Source organism: Zootoca vivipara, chromosome 11 (genome assembly GCF_963506605.1).
Source record: "Zootoca vivipara chromosome 11, rZooViv1.1, whole genome shotgun sequence".
NCBI classification, from domain to species: Eukaryota; Metazoa; Chordata; class Lepidosauria; order Squamata; family Lacertidae; genus Zootoca; species Zootoca vivipara.
In genome coordinates this window covers 62,322,035-62,334,539 of record NC_083286.1, presented here as the reverse complement: position 1 = coordinate 62,334,539, position 12,505 = coordinate 62,322,035, and the positions used below count along the sequence as shown (strand labels likewise).

The 12,505-nt window shown below is 48.8% G+C and overlaps 1 protein-coding gene across 5 annotated transcripts in view; it reads right to left on the bottom strand.

The window, feature by feature from the left end:
- Positions 1-12,505, bottom strand: part of CNTFR (ciliary neurotrophic factor receptor) — a 367,284-nt gene that overhangs the window by 104,539 nt on the left and 250,240 nt on the right. For all 5 annotated transcript variants that reach the window (XM_060280404.1, XM_035100658.2, XM_035100657.2 and 2 more), the window contains one exon: positions 8,627-8,857. In XM_060280404.1, coding sequence (XP_060136387.1) covers positions 8,627-8,857 — 231 coding nt within the window. The remainder of the gene's footprint in view (positions 1-8,626; positions 8,858-12,505) is intronic.

The window sequence follows — 12,505 nt, the reverse complement described above, 5'->3', positions numbered from 1 at the left end:
GAGCCTCCTTCTTGCACAAAGGCTGTGCAATTCTCTCTTGGCACTGCATTTTGCTGTGAGACAATTTGGACATCAGCTGTGGGAGCAGCCCTGCACGGTGCCTGCTTGTGGCTACATGTGAATCTGTTTTGTTCTCTCTCTCTCGCTGCATCATCCACGGAGATACAGGAGAATGTGGGTCTCTGGGGTTTCAGGAGGCAACATTTTGGGGTGGCCGATGGCACTGCATGGTTGCCAGTCAGGAAGAGACCACCCTCTCCTGAGCCCAGCCCCCCTTGCAGGTCCACAAATAACAACATTTTGGAGATCCCGAGCCATAAGGTGGTTAGATTGGCCTCAACTAGGGCCAGGGACTTTTCAGTACTGGCCCCGACTTGGTGGAACGCTCTGCCATGAGAGACCAGGGCCTTGCGGGATTTGACATCTTTCCGCAGGGCCTGCAAGATGGAGCTGTTCCGCCTGGCCTTTGAGCGCTGGACTCAGCCTGACCCCTATGTTTTCCTCCCTTATGGTTTTTGTCAGGGGATTGTTGCGGCTACTCTCGAGTAAAGACGCTCCAGCCTGCTCTGTCTTTAAGAGCTTTATTGTGCATACTATTTACAGTGCAGAAACGTCAGAAAACATGACTGCCTAGTCTGATTCAGAACCCGGCAATGGCGCTTGTCTGTTCTTGCGCCAGCATAACAGTCCGGGAACCCCAAAACGCCGCCCCCTTGCCCTACGTCTGGGTGCAAGGGGCTGCGTTCCTTCTTCCGTCCTTTGGCTGGAGCGTTGCAGAGGCTCCGACACCATCCTGCACTGCCCTTCCTCCTCTGGCCAGCTGGGTCAGTGTCGTTGCTCTGATACATTTTGGAGCCCCTCTCTCCACTCCGCTCCATTCGTCATTCCCTCCTCCTGACCCGCTTCTTGCGCTGTCACTGGGCGAAATGCTGGTCAGGATGACCGGGGGGGGGGTCCCTGTAGGGAGTCCCCCTGACAGTTTTGATTTGGGCTACTTTAAAATGAGGCTGTATTTTAAAATTTAAAATGTATTTTAACCCGTATTTTAATTAATTGGTTTTCTTTCTTTTACGTCTTATTGTAATTTTTCTGGTGTCAGCCGCCCTGAGCCCAGATTTGACTGGGGAGGGCGGGGTATAAATAAATTATTATTATTATTATTATTATTATTATTATTATTATTATTATTAATGTTTAGCCTGGAGAAGAGAAGGTTAAGGGGTGATATGATAGCCATGTTCAAATATATCAAAGGATGTCATATAGAAGAGGGTGAAAGGTTGTTTTCTGCTGCTCCAGAGATGCGGACACGGAGCAATGGATTCAAACTACAAGAAAGAAGATTCCACCTAAACATTAGGAAGACTTCCTGACAGTAAGAGCTGTTCGACAGTGGAATTTGCTGCCAAGGAGTGTGGTGGAGTCTCCTTCTTTGGAGGTCTTTAAGCGGAGGCTTGACAGCCATCTGTCAGGAATGCTTTGATGGTGTTTCCTGCTTGGCAGGGGGGTTGGACTGGATGGCCTTTGTGGTCTCTTCCAACTCTATGATTCTATGAGCTGCCACTCAAATTCATGAGCTATTGCAACACAGCACCCCCTGATGATAGCACAAGAGGCTCAGCACCAGCACCAAAAGAGCCTGCAGGATCAGGCCAAAGGGGACCCACCTAGTCCAGAATCCTGCTCTCACAGCAGGAAACCAGATGTCCCAAGCGGGATCCAAGCGCAAGAGCCTTATCCTCGCCTGCGGTTTCCATCAGAACGTGAGAAGAGGACCTGCTGGATCAGGCCAATGGCCCATTGAGTTCAGCATCCTGCACTCGTAGCGGCCAACCAAATACCCTTTCTTAGAAGCCAGCAAGCAGAATCTGAGCACGAGAGCAACTCTCCCCTCCTGGGGTTTCATTTAGAAGCACGGCTGCCCTTACTGAGGAAGCAGAACACGTGATAGCCATGGCTAGTGGCCTTCGAGAGCCTTCTCTTCCAGCAACCTATCATTGCTTAAAAGAAACAAGTGGAATACAGTCTTGTGGCTCCATATTCCCTGCTGCATCTGGTGCCCAGCTGAGGGGAAGAACCAGCTCCGATGGCATGGGGAGAAATCCATATTTATTAGCAACTAACGGCTGATCACCTGATAATCAGAGCCTGGCAGGCGGGGAGGCCCCAGGATTGCTCACAGCCTGGCCAAAACCGCAGGCAAGCAATAGATCTGCCTTTCCACCCCTCCTCCCTTGATGCTCAACCCCCCCCCCCCCCCGCCGCCAATCCCTTCCTGGCTCTGCTGTGTTTGTTTTGCTGTTGATTCGCTTGGCTTTTTCCATGTCATTTTCTGTCAAACCGCACACATTTTCCCTTCCCGTTGCCAGCACTTTAGTGACAGATTTGTTTTTTTTGGGGGGGGGGCGGCGGCAAGGCTGGAAGTAGAGAGGAGAGCCCATACAGAGACCTCCCCCCCCGCCCCACGGCTGCAGCGGGTGGCTCCACGCCAGCTTTCCCAGCTCTGGAATTGATCCTGGCTTCCACCTGCTCTGCAGGCAATTACACACACATGGCCCGGGATGGCTGCATCCGGCCCCCCGCCAAAGAGCTCGCGGCAGGGCTTCAACCTGGGGTGGCGGCGGCGGTGGTGGCAAGGGCCTGGCGGGAGCGAGAGGAAGCCTGCGTTTCCTGCCCCTGAAACCAGCACTTCAGATTGCAATGTTTCTTCTGAGAGTGCTGCCTAAGTGGGAACAGCACGACCCCAGCCTCCAGCAGCGACTGGCTCCGAAGAGGGAACGCCAGGGAGTTCATAAGTGGCCAAACAGTTGCTTGTTCCCCTCTCTCCTCCTGCAGTTTCCAACAACTGAATTTTAACAAGGAGAAATGAAAGGTACTACACTTGGGCAAAAAAAAATGAAAGGCACGAATACAGGATGGGTGACACCTGGCTTGAGAGCAGTACATGTGAAAAGGATCTAGGAGTCTTGGTAGACCACAAACTTGACATGAGTCAGCAGTGTGATGCAGCAGCTAAAAAAGCCAATGCAATTCTGGGCTGCATCAATAGTATAGCATCTAGATCTAGGGAAGTAATAGTACCACTGTATTCTGCTCTGGTCAGACCTCACCTGGAATACTGTGTCCAGTTCTGGGCACCACAGTTCAAGAGGGATACTGACAAGCTGGAACGTGTCCAGAAGAGGGCAACCAAAATGGTCAAAGGCCTGGAAATGATGCCTTATGAGGAACGGCTTAGGGAGCTGGGTATGTTTAGTCTGGAGAAGAGAAGGTTAAGCCATGTTCAAATATATGAAAGGATGTCATATGGAGGAGGGAGAAAGATTGTTTTCTGCTGCTCCAGAGAAGCGGACACGGAGCAATGGATTCAAACTTCAAGAAAGAAGATTGCACCTAAACATTAGGAAGAACTTCCTGACAGTAAGAGCTGTTCGACAGTAGTATTTGCTGCCAAGAAGTGTGGTGGAGTCTCCTTCTTTGGATGTCCTTAATCAAGAATGTTTTGATGGTGTTTCCTGCTTGGCAGGGGGTTGGACTGGATGGCCCTCGTGGTCTCTTCCAACTCTACGATTCTATGATTCTATGAACTGCTGCCTTCTGAATGTGGAGGCACAGCATAGCCATGGTGGCTAGGAGTCCTCGAGAGCCCTCTCCTCCTCCGCGAATTTGTCTGAACCTCTTTTAAAGCCATCGCAGTTGGTGTCCATTACTGCCTCTTGTGGCAGTGAGTTCCACAGTCTAACTCTGTGCCGCACGAACGACGGTAGCCCTCTCCCCCAAGAATTTGTCTCATTCCCTTTTAAAACCATCCAAGCTATATGGGGTGCCCGTGAGTGTTATGAGCAATGACATTTTTCTAGAAAAAGAGCTGTTTCAAGTCTCTTAGAATGGCAATGGCACCCACCTGAGAGGGGCCAGAACTAAGTTCCAGTGAATTCCTCCTGGGGAAAAAAAGCTCGGGTTATGAGAGAGGGAGAAAAACTTTTCTCTTTCCATGCCACACATGGTTTTATAAACTTTCATCATGTCACCCTCTTCTTGCCTTTTCTCTAAACTAAAAAGTCCCAAATGCTGAGTATCTCCATCCCCTCGATCATTTCGGTTGCCCTTATCTGAACCTTTCCCAATACTGCAATATCCTCTTTTAGGTGAGGTGACCAGAACACAGTATTCCAAATGCGGTCGCACCATGCGGGTTCGTCAGGTCTCTGTGGTGATCATGCAACCCCATCCCTGGAAGAGGTGAAAAAAGGTAAAGGACCCCTGGATGGTTAAGTCCAGTCAAAGGCGACTCTGGGGTTGCGGCGCTCATCTCGCTTTCAGGTCGAGGGACCCGGCGTTTGTCCGCAGGCAGCTTTCCAGGTCATGTGGGCAGCAGGACTAAACTGCTTCTGGCGCAATGGGACACCATGACAGAAACCAGAGCGCACGGAAACACCATTTACCTTCCCGCCACAGCAGTACCTATTTATCTACTTGCACTGGTGTGCTTTTGAACTGCTAGGTTGGCAGGAGCTGGGACAGAGCAATGGGAGTTCGCCCCGTCGTGGGGATTCGAACCGCCGACCTTCCGATTGGCAAGCCCAAGAGGCTCCGTGGTACAGTAGTTCCACTAAGTCCCAGAGCAACGGGACTGGGATACAGGCAAATTAGGAGACTGGCTGCAAAACCTCTTCTTCTTTTTTTCAACACAGAGAGGGCAGGGGACACAGGCTATTTTTTAAATTGTATTTATTTCATAAAATTTATCTACTGCTTGGTTTGTAAAAAGAAAACCCTCAAAGTGGTTTACAAAAAGAATAGAAAGATAAAATCATCAGTAAAAACAAGACATGCAAACATTTGAAACCAGTAATAAACTAAAAACACACCACCACACTAAAAGGTTGATTTCTTACTGATGCATAACGGGCATTGTGTGGCACTCATGCCAATTCCACAGACTGAAGTGTTCAAGGGGGCATATTTGCCACAGCGGTACCTATTTATCTACTTGCACTTTGATGTGCTTTCGTACTGTTAGGCTGGCAGAAGCTGGGACAGAGTAACAGGACCTCACCCTGTTGTGGGGATTCGAACCGCCAACCTTCCGATCAGCAAGCCCAAGAGGCTCAGTGGTTTAGACCACAGCGCCACCCACATCCCGGAAGAGAACAGACTGCTAGGTGCCTCTGGCCGAGAACACGAGAAACCATTGTTAAAAAGAGCTGCATTGCCTGCCCACCTGCTACCGAGCCAGGTTCAAGGTTCTTGTATTTATAATTTATAATACCCTGAGCAACTTAGGTCCAGAGTTCCTCAGGGATTGTCTGAAACTTTCTACCGCAGCTTGGTCCTTTCCGCTTGTGGTTCTCAACTGAGAGCCACACGTCCCAACTGAGAAACTTCTGTTCTACTTGTGTACAAGCAAGGAAGGAGTTGCAGAGCCAGGAATCAGCTACCAAACACTTTAACGCATGGATATTCAATGAAGCTGAACCTTGGAAGATTCAGGGCAGAGAGAAGAAAGTCCTTCTTCATGCAGTGCATAGTTAAACTGTGGAACTCCCTGCCACAGGAGGCAGGGAGGGACCACCAACTCAGATGGTTTTGAAAGAGGATTTGACAAATTCATGGAGGAGGGGAGAGCTATCAATGGCTACTGGCATGGGAGTCAACTCCTAGGGGCTGTGGTCCCTTCACCTCCCCCCAAAAAATGTTTGAGGGGGCCGTCCCCCCCAACAAGTTGATGGGTGTTGCTATTCAAATGGTGCATGTGCCGTGTCTTGTGATTGACAGTGCAGGGCGGGGTTTACTTGTCCCACACCCACAATATTTTATTCAAGTTATTCAAAATTTATTCAATATTTTATTCCAGCTGATCCAGCAGAATCTTCTTAGGTCCTTATGGTGGGGACAGGACCTGGGACATTTTGTATGCCAAACAGGTGTCCTGCCACCGAGCTGCCTTTGCTCTCCCAGTCAGATTACGCCGACTCCCATTCAACTTATGGGGAGCTGAGTCAGAGTGCGACACGACCAAGCAACCAAAATGCATCTAGGACAGAGGTGACCATTGACTAGACACTTCCTAGCATCCTAGCCCCCCCCCCCCAAAAGCCACTTTTAATCAAAAGATGCCGGAGAGCTACTTTGCGTAGGGGCAGCGACCATCGCAGTGCCATGCCGTTAATCATGCACCGGGGGCGGGAGAGTGTTAGATGAAAATCCTGCCAATTAAATTAATTGCCCTGAGAGCGCCTCACCTGATTAGCGCCATGCATCTTTAATTGCAAGGCAACCGTCAGGAGTCCTGCTGCTGTTCTGAAGACCCTTCTGTGAGCTGGTGTTGAGAGTCTTCAGATGGTGCTCGCCTGCCTCCCATCCCCCTTTGGGAAGAGCCGCAGATGAATCCTACCAGCAGGATTCCCACTCAGGGCCTTGTTCTCCACACCCCCTGCCCCTCACCACCCTCTGCCTCAGGCTCAAAAGCAGCAGTAAGGGGAGTGTCCCCTTGAGGGACACACACACACACACACACACACACACACACACACACACACGGGGGCTTAGCAGAAGAAGAAACATCAGCTCAAAGCCTGAAAGGGTGTATCCACACTTCTCTTTGTCCCACTGCCTTTGCCCAGGAAAAACACTCTTTAGCGCTTCATTGGAGAAAACAGCAATTTGGGTTTTCTCCAGATTGACGTTTGTTTCATTTAGCACTAAAGAGTGGCTCTTCCATGGGAGATGAGATGGGCGTGGGTCAAACAGAAAACCGCCTTGACTCTTGATTTCTACTTACAGGACCAGTGGAAGTGGAGACGAGCCCAAAGACATTGCAGCTGAAAACGCAATGCAGGAGCAGCCGATGGGGAGGGACCCTCTGGTGTATTAGGAACTCTCTAATAATATCCCCCCTATCTATTTTCTCCACATTGTGGAATACTGAGTCCGCCACAATTTAAGAAGGGTGTCGACAAGCTGGAAGGTGTGCAGAGGAGGGTGACCAAGATGACCAAGGGTCTGGAAACCACGCCTTATGAGGAGCAGTTGAAGGAGCTGGGTATGTTTAGCAGGGAAAAGAGGAGATACGAGAGTTGTCTTCCTTGGTCCCTTCCAACTCTACAATTCTATGATTCTATGCGCTGGGTGGACATGGGCAGCAGGAGGAGACCCTTGCTCTATGCACTTGCTGCCTAGCAACGGTCTACGATGCAGATCAGATACTGAAATAGATAAATACTATCCGAGGCGAAAGCTTGATCCCTCCTCCTGGCACCAATTCCAGAGGGCTGCGTACTTGTGAATGTACGGATAAGTTGCAGCTTTGTGCCTCCAGCTCCTTCCCGATTTCTCTATCTTCCCCACTGTCACTGCAGAGCAGAATCTTTGCTCTCTTCTTTAGTCTCATTTCATGCACTCCAATTCTTATGCACACTGGAGGTTTGCAATGTAGATCTGATCAGTCTCAAATGGTTCCACGCTAACTTCTACTGTTGATATGCATTTGTGCTTTTCCTTGGGAACCTAGCCATCCATCTTCCTCTAGCACTGGTTAGTCTGCCCAGCAAAGGAAAGTAAAAAAAAGAGCCAAACTAAAGGATCGCAACTAACACAAAGTATTATGCAGATTCTGCACAATGATTCAAGAGCCCATCTGTGGCCATAGGAGAAAAGAAGGCTGAGGAGCGTGGCATGGGAGATTTCATTTCCTCCAGGATTTGCACCCCTAAGCAAACACTCCATTGCCCATTCCTTGTGTGGCATCGCATAAAACATAAGTAACATGACAATGAGAGTGTGCCCTCCCCCTGTCTGCAAAAATCCCCCAGTAATAATTGTAGAGGAAACAAGAGAAACCTTTCACTCTTTCTTTTCCCCTCATTGCTTCCTCCCCAACTAGAATCTGGATTGCAGGGCACAGACATGATTTTGTTTGCACATGCTACTCAATATATGCTAGAGGAACAACAACAACAACAACAACAACAACAACAACAACAACAACAACAACAACAGAAGATTTGCAATTCCCTCTTCCAGTGAACTTTCAAAAAATAGCTTCCGCAATGCTGACTGCCGCTGTATTTATGTGAACACTTGCCATGATTGTTGATTTAATAATAACAATATAGTGGTACCTCCGGTTGCAGACGGGATCCGTCCAGCCGGAGGTTTCTGCAACTGGAGCTGCCGCTTCTGCGCATGCGCGTGGTGCGCAGAGCGCTTCTGTGCATGCGTGAGCAGCGAAACCCGGAAGTATATTTCCGGGTATGCCACTTTTGCAACCCGAAGTTTACGTTACCTAAGGGTAACATAAGCCGAGGTTCCACTGTAATAATAATAATAATAATAATAATAATAATAATAATAATAATAATTAAATACCTCACCCATCTGGCTGGGTTTCCCCAGTTCCTTGTGCTATTGGTTTGTTACTTGCTTTTTTAAAACACTGCTGTCATGTTATTTGCCACCCTGAGCATATTCTTTCAGTGAAAGGGAGGATGGAAACGCCAAAAAGGATGAAAAAAGGATAAATAAAACCCAAGGGCACATTTTCATAAGCACAAAGTGCAAAGCGCAAAGGGGAGGGGGCGTGGAGAGGAACAAGAGGACGAAGTTCCCGGCGCCATGTACTCACTTCCTACTTTGAGGTTGACCCGGTACTTGAGATGCCATGAGGAGCCCTCGTAGCAGGAGTACTGTCCGCTGTGGGAGAGGTCCACGTTCCGGAGGACGAGGCGGGAGCCGTTGAGATGGGATGCATCCAGGTCGGTACTGTTGGCCGTCCAGGTGACTGCGGCATCCCTGTCTACAGACCCACACTGTAGCGTCACGTCAGTCCCCAACTGCGCGTAGTGAATGTGGGACTCTGGGATTCAAAGAAGAGAAGACGCTCATTCATACCTGCCACATTGCCTTTCCCACCTAACACCCGCTCCACAGTTGTAAGAAATCAGAGTGTTTGAGGACCGGGACATTCGCAGGGAAACCAAAATGCTTGTTTACAAAGCTATTGTACTACCAACCTTACTATATGCTTGTGAAACATGGACCACTTATAAACGCCATCTCCAACTCCTCTAAAGATTCCATCAACAGTGTCTCCGAAATTTTTTACACACCACTTGGGAAGACAGATGAACCAATGCCAGTGTACTGGAAGAAGCAAAAATCACCAGTGTTGAAGCAATGATTCTTCAACATCAACTCCCTTGGACTGGTCATGTTGTGTGGGTGCCTGATTATCATTTTCCAAAGCAACTACTCTATTCCAAACTTAAAAATGGAAAGCGTAATGCTGGTGGTCAACAAAAGAGGTTCAAACACCAACAATTGGGAAACACTGGCCTTTGAGCGCTCCAGTTGGAGAACAGCCTTTACCAAAGGTGTCATGGGCTTTGAAGACACTCAAACTCAAGATGCAAGGGAGAAATGTGGTAAGAGGAAGGCACGCTTGGTCAACTCTCACCTGGAAACCAATGTCCCCACTGTGGAAGGATGTGTGGATCCAAAATTGGCCTCCACGGTCACTTAGGGACTCACTGTTAAAACTGTGTTTATGGAAAACAATCTTACTCGGCTATGAGGGGTCGCCAAAGAAGAAGGTGCCACCTAACACCTGCTCCATGTCTGTAAGAAATCAAGCTTTTGGTGTGGCAGCACCTACCCTTTGGAACTCCCTGCCACTTGATATCAGGCAGGCGCCTTCACTGTACTGTTTTCGGCACCCGCTAGAAACACTTTTATTTGGACAAGCCTACCCGGATGTTTAGATGGCAGGTTTGAAATGTTTTTAACCTATTGCTACTTTAACTTTTCAAAAGTCTTAAATTCTTGCTGCTAATTTTCCTTATTGATAATGTTATTGTTTTACGAAATAAAAACGTACGAATAAATTGTCCAGCCAAGGGAATAAATTCAAAATAGAGAAACCTCAGGGCATACAAAGTCACTCCCACTTAATTTCTGTGCATTTTCTTCTGCTCAATGATCTTGGGTAATTCACAACATCTTTGTGGAGCATCTTGCTATAGGAATAGTGAGCATGAAGGGGGCACATGTCACCTGCAGATCACTTGTCAGGAGCGAGCCAGAGGTATATTATGCCATGCAAGTTGGAATAGCAAAAACGCTACCAGCACAGAAGTCTCAGGACTAATGAGTGCAGCAACTCATTTCTGATAGGTCATCTTCCCCCACGAAGCAGTTGCTAGACTGAAGGTCCCTGCCTCCCCACAGCTGCCCAAGTCCCCTCCTCTCCAGGGCTTTCTCCAAGCAATTTGAAGCTGTGCCCGCAGCCAACCACTCCTCCTCCCTTTTCATGCCCCTTCTGGTTCTGGGAGACAAGCAGGAGCAGAGACACCCGTGACCCATCTCTGTCTTTTGGGCTTCCTCATCCCATTCTGATTCTGACTCTGGACTTCTCTCTGCCACAGACTCTCCCAGCTCACTAAGGCCTGTTGCCTCTTCACCTTCCAACACCTACTCTTCCCAGTCTTCTCCCTCTTCTTCCTCTGACCACTCATCGTCGTCCCACCCCAAATCCCTGCACTCTGAGTATTCTTCCCTTGGGGGTTCACCAGCTTGTAGCCCCCCCTCCAATTCCCCAGTGTCCAACCAGTCAATGACATCACTGCACCGCCACCCCCATTCTGAAATCACCGGTTGCATACCCTCCAACATTCCTCCAGTGAATATTGAGATGTCCTATTCAACAACGACAACAATTTTATTTTTTATACCTTGCCCATCTAACTGTGCATGCGCCAGTCACTCTTGGCAGCTTCCAACATATATAAAATCATAATAAAACATTAAACATTAAGAAACTTCCCTATAAAGGTCTGCTTTCAGATGTCTTCTAAAGGTTGTATAGTTACTAAACTACTTGGGTTACATGACTTCATACTCTCCAACATTTCTCCGATGAAAATAGCGACGTCCTAAGGAAAAGTGGGATATTCTGGGATCAAATCAGAATCTGGGGCGGCTTCTGTAAATCTGCGGCCGTCCCTGGAAAATACGGACACTCGGAGGGTCTGTTGTTGGACTGCAGAAGAGTTTGCACATCTCGCCACGGATCATTACCCCGGAATGGTGGCTCAAATAACAAGATACTTGGACCAAAGGTGAGTTTTGTCACCAGCGGAGAAACAGCAGCCACATCAGAAATCAGAGCCGCCGGGTTGACTGTGTGGGGATCTCTAAAAGAAACCCTTTCTGACAGCCCCGACTTCTTCAATTGCTCATGAGCGACGCTGACCTGCTCCCCCAGAGGCGCACATGACAGCTTTTGCTCCTCGGTACAGAAGGCCACACACTGCAGCACAGGTCAACAACAAGCATGCAAATCTTGCAGGTGCCACAGGACTTGTTGTGTCTGCAGTGAAAGAGAGGGAAAGCGTCCATTCAGAGGGATCATCGGTCGAGTTGAAAAAACAGTAAGGGAAATATTTACCACCTTGGAAACACAACACCCGAGCCTGCCTGAAAGCCAGGGCGCCCCAGCGGAGACTCGGCTGACCCCATCGCCTCACTCTGCGCATACTAGTTCTGCTGTCATGAGTTCTTTCCTACGAGATGATGAAACGTCCTCTGTGGTGCTGCAGGAACGGCGGGGCGAATAGATGCACAAACTACCATGCGCTCCGAAGGACAATAAATCCCCATTAAACCTCCATCGGTGCTGATGGAGAACATTAGCTAAATGAGCACCCTGGGCAGCTAAGCGGCTTCCTTTGCTCGAGCTGCCGGCCAGCCAGGAAAGATCAACTTTCCCGCTCTGACAAGAGGGGCAGGAGAAGTTCAAAGATGCAATGGATCATTTTTTTGCCTTAAGAACATAAGCAGAGCTTGCTGGATCAGGCCAACGGCCCATCTAGTCCAGCATCGGGTCTTCACAGTGGCAACCAGGTGCCCCCAAGGGAAACCCGCAAGCAGGATTTGAGCAGAAAAAACTCTCTCCTCGCCGGCAGTTTCCTGCAACTGGGATTCAGAAGCATCACCGCCTCCGACTGTGGAGGCAGAAGGACAACCCTGCTTCATGTGCCTCCTCCTCCAGAGGTCTGGAGGGCAGCAACATGAGAACGGTCCTTCTCTGCAGTGGCTCCTTGTTTCTGGAATGCTCTCCCCAAGGAGGCTCACCTGGCGCCTTTATTTTATGGTATATTTTTTAGGTGCCAGGCAAAAACATTCCTCTTCAACCAGCCCTTGGGCTGATTAATATTCTACAGCCTTTTAAATGTGTCTGTAGGAAGGGGGAGTTATTTTGCTGTTTTGTTTTACTTATTTAATTGTTTTTATCCTGTATTTTATTACGTGAACCACCATAGAATCATAGAATCGTAGAGTTGGAAGAGACCACAAGGGCCATCCAGTCCAACCCCCTGCCAAGCAGGAAACACCATCAAAGCATTCTTGACATATGCCTGTCAAGCCTCTGCTTAAAGACCTCCAAAGAAGGAGACTCCACCACACTCCTTGGCAGCAAATTCCACTGCCGAGCAGCTCTCACTGT